This window comes from Rhipicephalus sanguineus, chromosome 8 (assembly GCF_013339695.2).
Source record: "Rhipicephalus sanguineus isolate Rsan-2018 chromosome 8, BIME_Rsan_1.4, whole genome shotgun sequence".
Taxonomy (NCBI): domain Eukaryota; kingdom Metazoa; phylum Arthropoda; class Arachnida; order Ixodida; family Ixodidae; genus Rhipicephalus; species Rhipicephalus sanguineus.
In genome coordinates, this window is record NC_051183.1 from 100,339,292 (window position 1) to 100,358,659 (window position 19,368).

General features: G+C 45.4%; 1 protein-coding gene across 1 annotated transcript in view; it reads right to left on the reverse strand.

The window, feature by feature from the left end:
- Nucleotides 1–1,934: 1,934 nt before the first annotated feature.
- The window catches only part of LOC125759475 (uncharacterized), a 31,235-nt gene continuing 13,801 nt past the window's right edge, over nucleotides 1,935–19,368 (reverse strand). The window contains exons 3-4 of the mRNA XM_049418318.1: nucleotides 15,675–15,879; nucleotides 1,935–3,105 (exon numbers count right to left, since the gene is read on the reverse strand). Of these exons, the coding sequence (XP_049274275.1) occupies nucleotides 3,002–3,105; nucleotides 15,675–15,879 (309 nt within the window). The 3' untranslated portion in view covers nucleotides 1,935–3,001. The remainder of the gene's footprint in view (nucleotides 3,106–15,674; nucleotides 15,880–19,368) is intronic.

Sequence of the window (19,368 nt, forward strand, 5' to 3'; positions counted from 1 at the left end):
AAAGGTATAAACACGCATGAGCTCCCAGCATGTGTTAGCATTGTTGAATTCTGTATGTACGCTTCGCCACGGAGAATACACGAACCCATTAAAGATATCGCGTTTTATCGTAGATCTCAAATGCAATAATGGAAACAGTGGAGGTTCTTGTTTGACATATTCTTGTTAGCTTACGTTTACCACTCGACTTTTATCGAAGTTACAGTGCCCATTCCAAGTTTGTGTATCAAGTCAAAAGCAGCAAAGTGAGTACGCAAACACGTTGTAGGCATCAGATCCCGCGAAGTAACCGCGCAAGAGATTATGTATATAATTAAATTATCATGTTTAGCATCGCGAAACTGCAGTGGTTTAGAAAAGCCGTAGGGGAAAACATTGCTTTAATTTTCACGGCATGGATTTATTAACCTCAACCGAACGCACGGCAACGAGTGTTTTCCTTTCATTTTTTCAAACTGATCGTCGATCAGAATTTTGCGCCATGACTGAGAATCTAATCCATGACCTCGTGCACAGCCGCTCGACACCGTGTTGCCGCCAATGATGTACATCGTTTAAAACTGCAGTGCAGATGTCACGACGGACATTGAGTACGTTCACATCCATGCCACGCAAATATTTCTCCATGACACCAGTCATTTAGTACAAAGCACATCGTTTCGGCACCGTGAAGATGTACAACGTTTGCTTTCGAAGAGAGTAACATCTTTTTGTGGCTGTACGTGCACGTCTACGATGAGCAAATCAACCATATCTAGGCAGTGACTTTTCCTTCTAAAAGCCGTGACTTCAGAAAATGCAATTTGCAGAAACTTTAATGGAAACAATGCAGACACACGCAGGGCTGCTACGCTGAAAGATCCCGTCGGCAGAACATTTTTGCCAACCAGCGCCTGTGCGGAGGGTGAGGCTGGTGGGTGTGGCACTCGCATTGACGTCACACTGTTTGCAAACAGGGCAAAGGTCAATTTCCGAGTCGGTGGTTCGGCAGAAGGGACCTTTCTGTCGGAGCTTCCTCGCACGGGTGTACAAAGGCTGAAGTCGCGGCCTCCAAGTGTATTCGGTGGTCAGGCATATTTCAAACAGCGCAGAGGGGATTATTCCGGCATCCAGCAAGCCCTTGTTGAAATGGTGCAATTCAAAAACATATCTGCCGCGCACATCTCGAACGTCGAACCTTTTGCAGCTCTCTGGTGATGGTTATCACGACAAGTCTGAAAAAGTGAGCCGCACTTCTTTCCTAGACTTCACATCAGATGAATTACCTTTAAGACGTCTGTTCTCTATCGAAATTTGTCTTAGGATTTATTAGAAGCATACAAAGCCCATGCTGGAGTCAGTTTACCGCTCGATTTTAGTCTACACTTCTTATAAGACTAAGACGCGCAAGCCTTGAAACAGCGGAACTGAAAGATTCTGAAGACTAATATGGTTGCTTATAGGTTGTTTCTAGGCCTTAGCTAGGTGATGCAGGTTTTTTCTAGGTCGTTGCTAGGCATTATAGCTAGGTGATGCTAGGCTGTTTCTACATTGATTCTAAGCGCAGAGAGGTTCGAGTTAAACCACACACAGTCACAGACACAACACAGATGTCCAAACTCCAGAGACAGAAACTCGCGCTGAAACCAAACTTTCGCACCTTTCACAGATCTACGGGCACGTCGTCGTTGGCGTAGGCCTTCCGTCGCTTCGGGGTCTTCTCGTAGCCACCGTTGTCTTTCCCGTTCCCTAGTGTTGGGCTATCTGTTGCGTTCTACTTTTTAGTGGACCAGTGGTGAGTAGTGAGTTTACCCAATTTCTGTGGCACATACCCGTTTATTTTTCGAGATAGGGTAGGACACATTACGGCTAGCTTAAACAGCTTCGTTGTTAAAACGTCACAAACAAAACCAAACATTCGCTGCCAGAAAAAAGCCTGACTGGAATACGCTGCTTTGTAAACCGGTGTTGATATCACAGCTTGATATTTATTGCTGACTCTCCTTGGCCCAACAAAAATGGCATGTGATATTATGAAAGCATGTAGGAATAGGTATGAACAAAAATAAAAACAAGGTGAATACAGATATAACGCATTAGCTATGAGAATTGAGTTAAACGCCGCAAAAAAACAAAGTTACACTGTCACCACACAGACTTGCACATCAGTAATGAATACACAGTATTGTGATACACTTCCAAAAGCAATAAAAAGAATAAAAGATATTACGAATAAAATCAAACTCTCATTGGTGCAAAAATCCAACTGGCATATATTGTGCTTCCTTATAAACCAGTGAGTTTATATCGCAGTTGATATCTGTTGTTTGCTCTCTTTGCCACAACAAAAGTGACATGTGCATTACAAGAGCATATATAGGAGTAAGTATGAACAAAAATAAAAAACAAGATGAAGACAGATATACACTCAAACCTCGATATAACGAACTCGGATATAACGAATTATCGGTTATAACGAAGTAAATGAAGAATAGTCTTGTCATAGATGCAATGTTAAAAATACACGTTTATAACGAATTTTCGGATATAACGAAGTTATTTTCGTTGCATATGCGACTTTGTTATAATGAGGTTTGAGTGTAGTGCATTAGCTACGAGAATAAAGTTCAACGCCGCAAAAACAAAGCTTTGTTGTCACCACACAGATTTGCACGTAAGTAATGAAAACACAGTATTGTGATACACTTCCAAAAGCAATAAAAAGAATTTTAAAAAAGCACTACAAAGAAAATAGACTCGTTGGCGCAAAAATCACACTGGCATATTGTGCTTCCTTATACATTAGTGTCTAGATTAAAAAGAGTCTTCTATACACCAGTTTGATATCTGTTGTTTGCTCTCTCTGGAACAACAAAAGTGACATGCGATATTACAAAAGCATGTAATGAGTACACCTTAACAAAAATAAATACAAGATGAACACAGGAACAATGGATATGGCCATGGAGCATAAACGCAACTAAAAGCCAGCTACATTGTCGCATTACCGATGTGCACGTCGCTAATACGATCGTGGAGTGGTTCGCTCGTTCAGATGGCACAGCATATAGGCGATGGCGAGTCTCAAGGTGCGTCTGTCAGTGTTAAACTTTGAACACGTGTAGCCTGCAAAAGAATGAAAATCAAAGCGACGACCAATTTTGTTAGGCACAACCACACTATCCAAAAATCTAGACTTTTGACTCCTCACAAGCTGTACTATCATAAGACTGCACAACGAACCGCTTGCTCCAATACAGCACATCTCCTCAAACTGATCACCATAACAAGGTTGTTCTGTAATCATGACATGCGTATTTTCTTATGAATCATTCTAAATAATAATAATTGCTGGGACCTTATATTAAAGATGTCGTTGATCCCTCCGTCACAGGAATCGGTACAACACGAAAGTGAAACATGTCTTCATAGATGTAGTTGACTGTTTATTTTACATATATATATGAGAACTGGCACAATGACTGTTGGTGTTTGGCAGCTATAGCACCGTTTAGCGTGAATGCATCAACGTCGGCGCCTGATGGCGCATGTCCATCCCGACAACTAATATCCATGATCACGATTAAACCTTTGTGGTAGTTGAAGCAGTAAACCAACACCTGGACATAGCTTAGGGTGCATCGCGTGCAGACATGCCATCAACAAGCACATAATAAAGACTCATACTCAATATGCACTCATTCAAAGCGTCGTCACTTGAAGAGAGAACGGCAAGGTGTGCGCTCACCAGGAATAGGGTAACACATTCCTCTGTTCATGCATACACTATTAAGCAGCAATCCTGGAACGCAAAAGGCAGAAGTCGTAGCTTGAACTACGAACGCGTTCCACTTCCCGGTGGCGTCTGCCTCGCGGAGAAGGTGTGAGAGATATGAGGCACGTTTGTGAAGCCTCACAAATGTGTGCTGGTAGCACATTGGGTAGAGCGCCCGGCACCCATCTCCGCAAACCGAGAGCTCGTGGGTTTGACTCCCAGGTCATCCGCGTCAAAGAAGCTTTCTTTGCCATCTGTCCTTGTGTATTTTACCAGTGTCATTTCCGTGACAAAAATGACGTCAGTGAGTACTGGCATAAAACACTTGTGTTAAAAAATCCCGGCATAATTTTGAAGCAATGAGGTTGTTGAACAGGGAATGTCACAGGAGCCAACATCAAACAAGTGGTCTCGTCTTCGTTAAGGCAGCAAAATCCGTCCTTAGCAGCGTGTACGTGTACCAGGACTGGGCAGTATCACGAGAGTATCTTAGAAATACTTTTGAGTATCTGTACTTGTGTATCCAGATACATTTGAAAAACATATTCCTATCTCAGTAGTGAAATACTTTTACGATGCATTGACATATCGCGATACTGCACAACAAAGATTTCCAATATTCTTTTTGTAGTAAGTGAACTCATGCGAAGTGACAAAATCTGGCAACTTTGAAAGCTTACTCGTGCGAGCTGCAGATAATATTAATAATAATTGTTGGGGTTTTACATCCCAAAACCACAATATGATTATGAGGGACGCTGTAGTGGAGGGCTCTGGAAATTTCAACCACCTGGGGTCCACATGCACCTAAATCTAAGCACATTGGCCTCAAGCATTTTGCCTCCACTGTAATGGGGGCTGGGATTCGATCCCATGACCTTCGGGTCGACAGTCGAGTATCACAACCACTGGACCACCGCTGTGAGTGCAAGCTGCAGTGGTACATTCACCACACCAAAATGACACATGCGACGAGTCATCATCTTCGGCGGTGATGAATCATGGATGGAGACACTTCGGCTTCTGAATGGTCAGAACAAACCTACGTGATAGCAGAAGAGTTTCGGTACCTAGATGACTCGAGAAGAAACATAGCCTTGCTGCAGGACTTTCCGGTCACAAAGGTGGTATTTATTCATTATAACACGAACTTGTACTTGTCGTCTACAGCAGTTGAGAGACTTTTCTCGTTTGCGAGTCTTGTACTGAGGCCGAACCACAAAGACACCCTATTGAGACACCCTCCTTTTGCTTAAGGGCATTTAACGCAACAGCCTGCTCAGTAAAACAGATGTGTGTACAATACATGTATACTTATTATTTCACTGTTCAACATTAGTGATTCAAGCTATATGTGTGACTTGCAAGTTTCACTCCACTGCAACGTTGTTCACAATATTATGCTTCATTTGTTGCCTTTGTGGAGCATTAGTATCCGTGAAATAAAAAAGTATTCCAGTATCTGTATTCTTGCATATGTACTCCTGTATCTGTATTCCGGGATACTTTTGTTGTCTCTTTACAAGACGGGGTTCATAGCAACTTTGAAGAAAAAATCGCCCGCATCTTCCCACGGGGGCAACTCGAGTAAATGCGTCACAGAGTGGTGGGGGTATCGCGTTAATGTTGCGTAATTGGGTATGGTTTGGGAATGCTTAATTGTTACATGATGCGCACACCAAGTACGACTTGAACGGCTCCAGCGTGCACAAAGTTCCGGGTCCGCAGCTCGCTTCAAACGCTTGCATTCAGCGTCATATGCTCGTCTCTTCGCAGCCTCATCTTCTGCGTTGCTTGTTGTTGTTGATGCCGAAGACCGTGAGGGTGGGGTAATGTAGCCTTCAACGAGTGGTGGGGCGCTGATTGAAGGTACTGTTGCTTCCATCGCATCTACTCGAGTCAAGCAAAGCGTCAAGTCAAGCGAAAGCCAAGTAAAGGCGCCCTTGACTGAATTCCGAACGCGCACTATTTACATACCGCCCGCGTTCGAGGGAGAGAGGGACGGAGAGGAGAGGCTTGCTGCCGGCACGAGACGAGCCGAGCATGCGCAGTGGGGGTGTGGACGGCGCCGCCGACGCCACAGGTGCTACTAAGAAATGCTCCGCATTTAAAAAAATTGAAGGGTTTTTAAGGACTTTCAAGCACCTAACGAAAAATTACACCATCTCCCGCTAAGGGGACCATGAGGCGATGCGAAGCCAGGCACTTGCACGATCGCATTCCGTTGGCGATCGTTGGGCATGCTACCGACCTCGCGTCGTGGAACGCGAAGAGGGACCCCACGCGCGTAGTATCTTCCATCTAGCCTGGCCGTTAATTTTCACAGGGCGAGCGGGGAACGCGGTCGACAGGCGGGCGAGAGGGGGGCAGCATAGGAGAGAAGAGAGAAGGGGAGGGGACGCGCATGCGCTCGAGCTCACCGCGGCGTTGCGCAGGAGAGAATTTCGGCATGTCTAGCCCGCGTTTCAGAGGAAGAGTGGAAAGGGGGAGGGGAGAGGGGTATGGGAGAGGGGGAGAGGTAAAGTGGAGAGGCGAAGGGGAGAGGGGGAGGAGAAAGGGAAAGGGGAGAGGGTGAGTGGAGAGGTGTGTGGAGAGGGTATGCGCATGCGCAGTAAGGGTGGTCACGCCGCACACCACCACCACCACCACCGGATTGAGCTCCGCCTTAAGATACTTCGCATCTAAAAAAAATGGGCGAAGCTTGCACCAAGCTCCGCAAGGCTTGGAACAGCAAAAATGGACAATTCTGAAGACTAATATGGTTGCCTATAGGTTGTGCCTTAGCTAGGTGATGCAGGTTGTTTCTAGGTCGTTGCTAGGCTTTAGCTAGGTTATGCTAGGTTTCTTTGTTGTTTCTTAGCGCAGAGAGGTTCGAGGTAAGCCACAGGCAGTCACAGACATGACATGGATATCCAAACTGCAGAGACAGAACCTCGCGCTGAAACCAAGCTTTCGCGCCTCTCATATATCTATAGGCACGTCGTCGTTGGCGTAGGCCTTCCATCGCTTCGAGGCCACAGTCGCTTCGCAGCCATTTGTTGGGCTAACTGTTGCCTTCTTCATTTTTAGTGGAACAGTGGTGAGTAGTGGGATTTACACAATTTCTGTGGCACATACTAGAGATGCAGAACTATCGATGGTACTATCGATAGCTGAGTCACTATCGAACTATCGATGGTAAGAAATACTATCAATAGCACTATCGATAGTAATTTCAATGGTTATATCGATAGTATTAAAATCCAACAGCATGAACTCATTGCAGAATAAACTTGGTTCCCCATACCCGTGGTACATAGCGGAGCCGGAGGAGCAGTTGACATGCTTGTGTTCTTCACCAGGGTGCTTTGCTGACACATGATCATAAAGTCAAACTGTTCAGCTAAGGCAGAAAGGAAGCCGTTACATGTGGTGGAATTGCGCGGCTTCAAATTTATATGGCATTTTATGATTTCAAAATAAAAAAATATATCAAGAACTAAGTTTGTTAATTGTCAGATGTAACTGGTTGCTTTTGGATATGAATATATTGATGGACATATTCCCCCAGTTTCACTTCGGAAATAATTTATTTCTCTCACCAAAAACTGCTCATAAATTAAGCAAAGCTGATAGTAGGCTATCGCAAATATTTTGAAAATATGGCCGACCAGCAACAGCATCATTATTCACACCACTATCGATAGTACTGTAACGTGGTTGTGACGGTGAAGAATGCTGCAGCAAGACTGAGAAATACGCAGCTCTTTATTTGGGCGAACTTGTGCCCAGGAAATCAAAACTCAAAATACAAGCGATACATGCAGCGCCTTGGTAGCGGTAAGTACAGTCGTCGGCCGTCGAGTAATCTGATCATCGGTGGAACGCGTCGTCTTTTATACATCAGTCATCAAACTTTCCAGCGTTATCGCTGATGTTGGCGTAAGCTCTCGAATAAACTTGAATATTCGCGTCCGCCGCATAATCTAATCAAAATGATCTCAAACAATCGCGAAGCTTCTCAAACGCTCCTGCGCGGTCTACGTCAAATGCTGCTAACAGTCTGTGGGTGAAGACCAATACATCAAAACAAAGCAATAAACACGCGTGGCAGTAATATCGCTAGCATTATTACCGATGGTACTACCGATTGGACTATCGATAGTTTGTCAATAGTAGTACCATCGATAGTCAATTTACCGGTAGTTCTGCATCACTACCATGAACACGTTCACCTGATGGGTATATATGCATACACACTCACACATTTACAAAGGGGTTGGGCACCCTTCCCTCCTCACTGCCACAAAATAAAACCCCCGTCGCTGAGGTTGTGCGCGATGTCTCAATCGGTGGGTGTGGCTTAGCTATTGCGCATGCGGGGCTTCGCCAGACGGTGCAGTATCTGGTCGCTAGATGACACGATGCTTGCTTACTCTTTCTTCCTATCTTTTTTTAAATGCGAAGCATTTCTTAGCGAACTTCTGCGACTTTGCGCCTGCCTGCCTGCCCTGCCTGCCCCGCCTGCCCCGCCTGCCTGCCTGCCTGCCTTGCCTTGCCTTGCCTTGCCCTGCCCTGCCCTGCCCTGCCGTGCCCTGCCCTGCCGTGCCCTGCCCTGCCGTGCCCTGCCCTGCCTGCCCTGCCCTGCCCTGCCCTGCCCTGCCTGCCTGCCTGCCTGCCTGCGACTTTGTGCTCTCTTGGCCGTTTTGTTAAAGGGACTGTCTACTGCTCGGAACGATTTTTCTGATTGTGGTGAAAATGAGAAGATCGTTCGTCACATCCGCAGCAACGAGCGTGCTTTTGCACCATAAAAAAGGAATTATATTTTTAATTTGATGTTGAAAATCGTGAAAGAATGACCGCTAGCGTCACCCAACAGCGATGTGGTCAATCTACTGGTAGGACAAGAAATCCTCGCAGGTAAACTCATTTTGCTTAAAAACAAACATGTATAACTTGAAATTGTATTTTATGCTTTTGAGGCAACTTTTGGTTGTGTCATAGAGTAAGTTTTTGCTTTTTCTTTTTTTCACGCATCCAAAAAGGCCCCTGGTGGCGCTGCTTGCGGCGCCGTCTTCGATTTCGTCGGCTTCAACTCATGTGCTATGCCATGCAGCCCTACACGCTGGTCGTACTGTGGCGCTGTATTGTTAGGATGTCTCACATGTGCTGCACTGTAAGGCATGCATTTATTGTCTCTTTTTGATGAATCAACTTGGCTTGCATTGCGGCAGCAGTGCTAAAATAAACGCATAGACTTCGATTACAGCAAAACAAGTGCTCTGCAATCGGATAATAAGGCTTCATTTAACCGCTAGCACGCTGAAAACGACTGTTACGTTCATTACATTACTGTTCAGCGAAAATAAAGTAACCCTACAGAAATCACATGTGCTTTTGGTTTTAATTTTTACCGGCACTACAATCGTCATCGCGTCCACCAACCAGTGTTGTGGGCATGTTTCATGCCAATGGAAGACCGAATGCAGATCGAAAAATTCTGTTTTAAAAATTTCTACTCACTTTCCAGAGAAGCCGCTGCAAGGTTGGACACTTCAGACTATGCTTTCTCATCAACATCAGCCTGTCTACGCCCACTGCAAGGCAAAGGCCTCTCCCATGTTACGCCAATCAACCCGGTCCTGTGCTTTCTGCTGCCACGTTACACCTACAAACTTCTTAATCTCACCTACCCACCTAATTTTCTGTCTCCCCCTCACGCGTTTGCCATCTCTTGGAATCCAACGTTTGCTATTGCGGGACAAAACAGAAAAGCGATGAAGGACGGTAGACAGTCCCTTTAATCGGACGTATACCAAATTTGGTATGGCATAACATGACCAAATTACGAACATAGATGACAGGTCATAACATGAAAATCATGACATGCATGTCATGAACACCACGATTTAAATTCCATGGTCATGGGGCTGTTGCGACCGTTTTGTTAATTTCATATACTACACCAAAATTCGTATGGCGTGACAAGAGTTCATGACGAACATAATGACAGGTCCTAACGTGCAAATCGTGACACGCATGTCATGTACAGCATGACTTACATGACATGGTCTCGGGGCGCTCGCGGCCGTGTAAATGAATGGATAAATACAAAAAATTGGTATGACGAGACATTTCTGTATGACGAACATAACTGACACGTGGTAACACGAAAATCATGACAAGCATGTCACGTACAACATGATTTGCATGCCATGCTCATGGCACACTCACAGCCGTTTCGCTAGCTTGATATACACCAAAATTGGTATTGTGCGACGCTACTGTATTACGAACGTAAATGATAGGTGTTAACATGAAGATCATGATATGCATGTCGTGTACGACATGATTTACATGGCACGCTCATGGTGCACTCGTGGCCGTTTCGCTAGCTTGACATACACCAAAAGTCGTATTTCGCGACGCGACTGTATGACGAACATAAGTGACAGGTGGTATCATAAAAACCATGACATGCATGTCATGTATCGCATGATTTATATGCCACGTTCATGGTGCACTCGCGGCGGTTTCGCTAGCTTGATATACACTAAAATTAGTATATTGCGCGATGTGACTGTATGACGAACATAAATGGCAGGTGGTAACATGAAAATCATGACATGCATGTCGTGTAGGGCATGATTTACATGCCACGCTCATGGTCTGCTCGCGGCCGGCCGTTTCGTTAGCTTAACATACACCAACATCGGTAGTGCGCGACGCGACTGTATAATGAACATATATGACAGGTGGCAACTTGAAAATCATGATATGCATATCATTTACGGCATAATTTACATGCCACGCTCATTGTCTGATCGCGACCGTTTCACTAGTTTGATACTATACATCAAAATTGGTATTGTGCGACGCTACTGTATTACGAACGTAAATGATAGGTGGTAACATGAAAATCGTGATATGCATGTCGTGTACGACATGATTTACATGCCACGCTCATGGTGCACTCATGGCCGTTTCGCTAGTTTGATATACACCAAAATTGGTATTGCGCGACGCGACTATGACGAACGTAAATGAGAGGTGGTAACATGAAAACAATGATATGCAAGTCATGTACGACATGATTTGCATGCCCCACTCATGGTGCACTCACAGCCGTTTCGCTTACTTGATACACACCAAAATTTGTATTGCGCGATGCGACTGTATGACGAACATAAATGGTAGGCGGTAACATGAAAACCGTGATATGCATGTCATGTATGGCATGATTTACATGCTGCACCCACGGCGGTTTCGCTCGCTTGATATACACCAAAATTGGTATTGTGCGATGTGACTGTATGACGAACATAAATGACAGGTCCTAACACGTGAATCATAACACTCATGTCATGTACTGCATGATTTACATGACACTGTCTTGGTGCGCTTCCGGCTGTTTTGTTAAATGGATATACACCAAAATTGATATGGCATGACATGAGTACGTGACGAACATACCATAAAATGCCGAGCAAGCGCCCCTCCTCCTTTCTTCGGGAGATCAGAAATAGGCGCCAGTGACCGAGCAATTGCCCCCTCCTCTCCCTCCTCCCCTGCGGCCACTTTTCTTTTTCAAGACAAGCATTGTGTAAAAAGAACCACAAGAATGAGTACACTGAATGTGTATCTAATGTTGTTTATGAAATTCCGTTGTCACATGGCCGGCTGTATAATGGTCAAACCAGTCGCTGCTTCAATTTGAAAGTGACGAGGGGAAACGAAAACAGTAAATAAATAGAGCATTTCATTAGAAACATGGATGGGCATTTTTTATGTTTAGTGGCTCTCCCGTCATCATCTAGAATTTCGGTCCGGAATTGAGCAAGTGCCCCCTCCAAATCTGGTCGGATTATCCTTCACCGTGGGGGGGGGGGGAGCGCTTGCTCGGCATTTTATGGTAAATGACAGGTCATGCATTCTATATACCAAAATATACGTTTCATTATATATAAGATTGTACATGCATGCATGCACGACAAACATGTGGTGTATAGTGAACTAGATGTCACGACATGAACGACTTCATTTCCTCAAAGAGGAACAAGGCAATGTATGGAGCTCTTTGCTGGCTGCTTCGCATTACGTCGATTCCCACAGTGCGTGGGATGTGCCGGATTTTTTTTCTCTCTTTCTCTACTTCTCTTTCGTTGATGTTCTCTCTGTCTCTTTCTTTCTGCGTTTCTTTGTCTCTAATTCTCTCTTTTTCATTCTTTCTGTGCTACACTTTACTCTCTCCCCTCCTCCTCACACTTACTTCCCTTTCCCACCCCCTTGCTACACTATACTATACAAGGCTATGCTATGATCTGCAAGCATGCCTGGATAGCCGAGTGGTTAGGACGCTTGCCTTCTGATCGAGGGTACACTGGTTCGAATCCTGCCTCGTGAACAATTTTTTTTCGGCAAGTTCTCTTCTTTATTTCTTTGTCTCTCTCTCTCTCTGTACTCGTTCTCAGGGTTATTACAGGCCACGCCGTAGTATTGTGCACCTAACTGTAAATAAAATGTTGTCCTCGTTTCAAAATTCTTTTGAATTAAATGTTTCGCTGCTGTAGTCACCGACATATGTTATGTCTAGAAATACTGTGTGATTAAAATGTAAAAAATGTACGCATCTCACGCACGAGTGAACATGAAAAGCGTTAGTTGCCCCAAGAAGTAGGTGCCGATTAGCTAATATTCTATGCAATATCCTTCCGACATGTGCTTGTAAATAACATGATACGCCTGTGGCGACCACTGCGCACAGACCTACGCAGCCTCCGTCTCGTCACTGATTAGCCCGGCGTGACACAGCTACCTGCTGCAACACGCTTCCGATAAAAGACAGCGCCACGCAGTTTCAACGGAGGCTTACGTCACCACTGCTGGCTATATAACCCAAGCTACCAAGCTTGGTCTCATGTTTGTTTCTCTAACCTTCCAAAGCGCAGCATCGGCATGCTTGCCCTGCTGCTGCTACTACGTTAATAAACATCGTTTCGTTTTATGTTGGGATCCGTCCTTCACCGACTCCGCATCCCACACGCCAATAATGTTCGCGTTCACATCGTCGCTTCCAGGGTCTACTGGCACCTTACAGTGTCAACCCGTTGCAGCAAGAGTTTTTTGTCGCCGACTGAACGCTTGCAAAACCACCTCAGCGCGCAACCAATGATAGCGCACACACAGTCGAACGTAACCCATTCCTCGGAATAGCATTTCTTCAATTTCATACGAAAAGCACCACACACTTGAGGCATCTGTTAACATTTCATAGCACACAGGGGTGGATACAGGTTTCGTCCGAAAGGGGATCAGCTTTTGGGAGAACTTCATCCTCTTGGGGTACACATTAAAAAATTTAAGGGTAGGCTGTCAGGACATGCAGGCCGCCCCTCTGAATTTAAAGGGCCTGTAAACAGGCTCAGACTATTTTCTACACTTCCGAAACAAGCTCGTTAATTCGTGCAGGAGGCCACAGTGAGCACATTCCGCGAATATCACAGCACTACGTGCCACGCCATCTCGAAAAGCAATTCCCAGACCGTTCCCCAGCGCTTGTCCAACCCTCCCCATACGCGCAGAGACGTAAACTTGCCCATGGGCAACTTTACGTATCACTGGCTTCGTAGACTGATCCTCTGCACTACGAAACGGCACCTCCGCCCTGCGGTTTTGGCCGCGCATTTACCACGCTTCTTCACTGTGCTGCTAGGGTGACCCTAGCGCCGCTCTGACACGGGCAACATGTGGAAGAAGCCTTGCTTGGTCGTTGGCTGTGTGCCCAGGACGTAATCACCGACATCGTGTTACATCGCCAAAGTGGGTGTAGTCATGACAGCGGGCTACGCCTACCCCTCTTGGTTGCCGAGAAGGGTAGGAAGGCCGACCGAGAAACCGAAATTAGGTGCAGTTTTTACTTCACTTATTAGTAAAATTCTTGTGGCAGCATGTTCACGCCATATAAATGCACAGTTACAGCTTCATATCACATTTTGGACCGCGGGGTTGTTTAACAGGAATGCTTGAAAAAAGAACGCAAAAATACGCATCTGGAATGCTTGCAAAATACGCGCAGTGAAGCCATGCGCACGCAAAGCATTCCATCAAATGGTACCTTGTCAAACTCCACAATCGAAAACAAACTATAATACATGCTCCAGAACAATTGGTCCGTTCAGTGAGGATCTATGACGCACACGAGCTACCTGTCTAACATGTAACTGTTATGGCAATGTAATAAACAAAGTAATGACGTCAACAGCAATGAAGGCATTTGTGAGTAGCCGCGATGCAGCTTTAAAGCTCGTGCGCGAAGCCGGTTTGTCTGTACCTGCAAGCACATGGCGTGAAAACTGTCTCGTTCCGGCATGACACGAAAGAGTGTTCTCTGATGAGTGCCGATGCTGTCACATACCATATATTAAGAACGGCAAACGTAAACATGGCGTTAGTTGTATAAGGAGTAGCCAAGCAACGGAATGATCTACTGCATCTCGTCGGCTGCGAGGAAATCTAATAATATGGAGTTTAGTTTCCTGCAAACTTTTTTCAGCATCCGAATTTCCCCAATCTGAGCAGCACAGCACATGAAAATATGTCAGCGTTGCTGTTCTTGTCAGCCGCAACACATTGATACGTATGCTCCGTGTGCGCACATACGGAGTGCGCTTAGCCATGACGGAAATGCGCATGGTGGCTGCTAGATGGCAGCAGATTTTGCACAAGGTCTATAAACAGACCGGAATTAATTATCTACCACGCGCTGCAGCAAGCGATGTGCCGTGTTTTGACTAACAGGCTCCCAGCAACATAATGCAACGAGAAAACAGCAAACCAAAATTTTTGTGTCAGTACCCCTTTAAACATTCGCACGGGCCTACTTTTATCGAACACTACGTTGTCCCAGACGAGACTTATTTTTTTGTGTGCTCCTTAAAGGGACCGACAACTGATTTTTCTCGACCCAGTTTTTTACGGCGCGACAGGAAGCTCACCCTTCGTAGGGTTTGTAGCTGCAGTGGTTTATCCGAGAAGCCCGTAGTTATTTTATAAGCAGTATTTTTCAATCTGAAAGGCTCCAAACACGCATGAAGGCTTGCTCCAGCAACGCTGAGAATTGATAGCGATGCCGCTAGCCCTTGTGAAAGCTGTCGTTGGTCTGCTTTCGCAGGAGTTACTGTAAGTATGCCTAACCACCTTTACTTTGAGCTTTCCAACCATTTTTGAAAATAGAAAGCTGTCACAATGAGATGTGTGGCTTTATACACCTTCCCGGTATTTGTACAGCGTTGTGTGCGCCTGCGCCTGTTTCATGGATGGCTTCTCCCGGCGTCGTTACTCTCTCGATACACGAGCCAAGCCAAGTAATCGAAAACGTAACTGTGCATATGCACGGCCGCACGAGCAGCAGCGCGCGTCATTTCTGAGACGAAGTGTAGGCAGCAAAACTCTGTCGCTCCAAAATCTTAGCGACCTGGTAACTGCGTGCACGGTTGCATGAGCACGCTGAAAAGTTGCTCAAGACGCGCTGACGAGCATGGGATCATTATGTCACGCGAAGGAAGTGCCACTTTAATGCATACTACTAACGCAGGCCTATAGTATGTACATTATTATGGACTAATACCTTTTAATATAAAGAAACGAACAATATTTCAATACTAACAAAAAAATCGTCAACCGCGTACAGCAATCAACGGTCACGTGGCCGTCTTCATCGGATCGTCCATGTTTTTGCCGCCAGAGGCGCCACAAGTCATTTCTCGCGACTTTCAATTAAGAATTAAAAATATAAATCCATCTCGCACGAAAAAAACAGGGTTGGTTTGAGTCAGTGCAATAGACAATCTTTACATCAGTGGAGTCAACTCATTTCATATTCTGGGCAGTTGTCGGTCCCTTTAAGAAACAAAACAACGTATTCTAGTCTACACCACCTCACCAATTATGGCATTCAGGCGAATCGGATCCAGGACTTCTCTGTTGCCGGTGCGACTCGTTTTCTTCAGGCATTTGCCTTGCAGCTCTTGACGAGTGAATACGGCTTTGCAGAGTTGGCGGGCAAACTTGGTCGCGGTGAGGCTTGGCTGCTTCCAAATCTTCTCCAACTGCTTCTTCTTCAAAGTGACACCTTCACCAATCTTCACCTGAGGCAGGTGAAGCAAAAAAAGAGAAAAGAATTCACAACGTGAACAGCAACAAGCGAATGCTTGGCAAGAGGAACAAAGAGATCAGACGGGCTAATTAAGTATGAGGTTTTACGTGCTAAAACCACAATATCATGAGGTACTGTAGTGGTGTCTGTATTAATTCCGACCATCTGGAGTTCTGTAACAAGAAACGTAAAAGGACTGGCTACTATCCTTAATGATCATTCTGCTTTGTATTGCACTAAAAAGCATAGCGTCTGACGTGTCCAACCTTGCAGCAGTTTCTCTGGAAAGTGAGTAGAAAATTTTAAAACAGTATTTCTTTAATCTACATTTTATCTTCTTCGAACAGTGTGGGGACATCTTAATGCTGGTTACTGCACGCAATGACAATCGTTCTGCCAGTGAAAGTCACAAACTGGAACCACTTTCGGTTTTTGCAGGAGTAATTCATTCTTAGTTCGTTCTTGTTTAGTAATAAAACGACCACCGTAACGGTAGTTTAGAGCACGCGATCAGTCAAACAAAGTACTATTACTGCAGTTTTTTTTTAGTTTTGTTTACTCAGCAGGAAAAAAACCACTGGAGTCGAGTGCAAAACTTGGTGTGTTCCTGCAACTGGTACGCAGGTGTCATGATTGCAAATCGAGCAATAGTGGCTCTACTCATGTCAAACGTGCAGTTGAAACCAGTTCTGTGTTGCAACGCCGATACGAACGACGTGCTCCACAGGAAAGAAAGAAGGTCCCCTGCTGCCTGTCCTCACAGACGACTTTTCGCGCAATCCACCAGCCAAATGACAAAGCTCAATCCGTCAGTACATGCCACAGCTTCGCGAACCCATAACCATGTGCTTGCTCTGTGTAAACTGCAAGGCGCCATGTTTGAAGCAGCTGGCGAAAATCCTGCAGCCTTGCTTTATGTGCCACCATGTGGCATCATCTTGTGCACTTGCAGGGGCTATCCTTCTTCCATGGGTGCGAATACGGCCCTACCTCCTAGGCTTCGTCACTGTCGCACACATTGGCAATCAGCCACATCTTGTCGACGGAGAGAACAGTGGAGGCGAGAGTGGCATCATCCACAGAAACGTAACCTTCCTGTATGATTCCATCGCTAAACAGTTGCAGGCATGAAAGGCCCCGGTGAAAATAAAAAGACAGTGCGGGAAGACCGCAGGAAGCATGGACAACAAGCCCATGCCAACACGACGGCAAACCAAAGCAGATTACAGAGGCCTTATTTTTTTATTAACAGTGTGGCGCCATAGGCGGCATGTTGAATATAGCAAATATGGATCTCGGAGTGTATGTTTTCGATGGCAGGAATAAAAAATCACCACGCCTGCGCATAACACGCAGCCTAGGTCGGCAAAAAATTGCAGCTCACTCAGACTCACTAAAGAAATAGAGTTTGCTCTGAGGACTCACTCGGACTCAGATTCACCAAAATTTTTCTCAACCAGACTCACTTGGACTCCGACTCACTAAAATTTTTCTCAACCAGACTCAAACTCACCAACATATTATTCAGATGGACACACCACGACTCACACTCACGGCTTGACATGAGCCTGAGTGAGCCTGAGTAAGTTGATTCATGAATCCGTTAGCATAAAATCAGCTTTTTCGATCATGGTGTCAATGCTCCTTAACGCCAATATCTCACATAATCGGTGCTCTACAATACGCCTTTTGATCTTGTACCTTCAAACACGAGTTATCAGTGGTTTCAATCCAGTAAGGACATTTCTGAGAAATATGTGACTCACGAGCTATCTTTATCCAGTTACCGTGAAACAGTTTGCAGGGGGAGGTCATCGCACCCAACCCCTCCCCCCCCCCCCCCCCCCAAACTCACGCCTCTGATCAATAAATACTGAGGTGATGCCCGAACGCTTGTGCGTTGAGATACATGTGAATAGATTTGAGTATATACATAAGTAATGCTGATGCGTAGATAGGGCCATAGGTCGGCAATGAAAGGTGGAGCTCACTCAGACTCGCTCAAGAAATATATTTTGCACTTAGGGCTCACTGAAACTCACCAATATTTTCCTCAACCGAACTCAGTCAGACTCACGACCCAATCTTAGTCTGAGTGAGTTGACTCAAGAGTGAGTTTGCCGAGCTATGCACGCAGCACAGTCATAGCAAAACCTGGAAGAGCAGCCTTTCCACAGCCAGTTGTACTCTCTTGTGGCAACATACAAGTACATATGCAATGTACCCACTACGCCAAAAACCACCATAACTTTCATGAAGTAGGGAAGCACCCGCTACACCATTATTCGGGATTCTGTGGATAAGCAAGAAACTCCCTAAACATCTGTAAGGCATTATGTGCGCTTTGTGCTGTGGTTGGTGGTGATGAAAAAATATGGCTGAGCTTTTTATAATGGGTAGCAAGCATCGAATAACTTGATGCGCAATTTGCATTGTGTGATGCCTGGTTGTTATTTTACTCTTCTACGACGCTATATCACATATGTTAACAAAATTCCTTGCCCGACACGACACTTGCATAGGCCTAGTGCGCTGCAGCTCTGACTGAACAAGCGGTGCTGCCCGCGGCACGCTCTAATCAGTCGCAGCTGAGAGCGTGTGTGTACGGGCGGAACTACAGCAGCTCAAAAGAACGAAGCTGATTCACAGTCAAACAAGAGTGTAACTATGCTATTGCTGCATGTATGGCTGTCACAACGGCTACACAAACACTGCCGGTAAGCTGCCAAAAATAAAGTTATATTGATTTATATCGAAGACTCACGAGAACGAGCGATGAGAGCGTTGAATAAGGGCAGTGTGACATGTGAAATAAACAGACGCTATCAATTTTTTAAGTCCTTGCTATTATTGCGCTTATTTCCTTGTCGTGGTCTCTGCCTTCTTTTAGCACCGATGGAGGTATTCGGCAACTTGTGAAACACCGAAACCGCATAAGCAGTGCTCTTGCTCTCCTGTCTATATGCGTCGGGATGGTTTCTAAACCGAATTGCGTGCGCCTGCTAGATTTATTCAATAGTGAGGGCCACCAGTGGAAACCGGGCCAACAATTTAACCGCTGTTTTGTCGTAAACGAAACAAACATATTATTCAGGATGCGGCATACGTAACAATTTTTGCATTTGACGACCATCACCAAGCTCCTTCTGATGCCACCGCGTACAGTGAATGATCCGATAGGCAGGTAGTCTAAGTTATTTGCAAACAGTTACGCAGAAGGAAAGCTGCCTGTCTATGAGATGCGTGCAGGGGCACGTTCGCTTAAGCCGCTTAACTGTTATGAGAAATACGCACGCGATGGATGCCTAAGTGGAACTTAACTTGTGCTACAGACAGAGTTCTTGTCACGAACAAAGCTGCGGACTACTCGAAGTTTAGCTTTCTGGAGTCAGCTGATGCGGTAAAGCTTCTTTGTGCATTGGCTGCCGCGGCGAAGCAACGTCGGAATTTATGCCTCGCTAGAAAAGGGTCAAATGTCTTG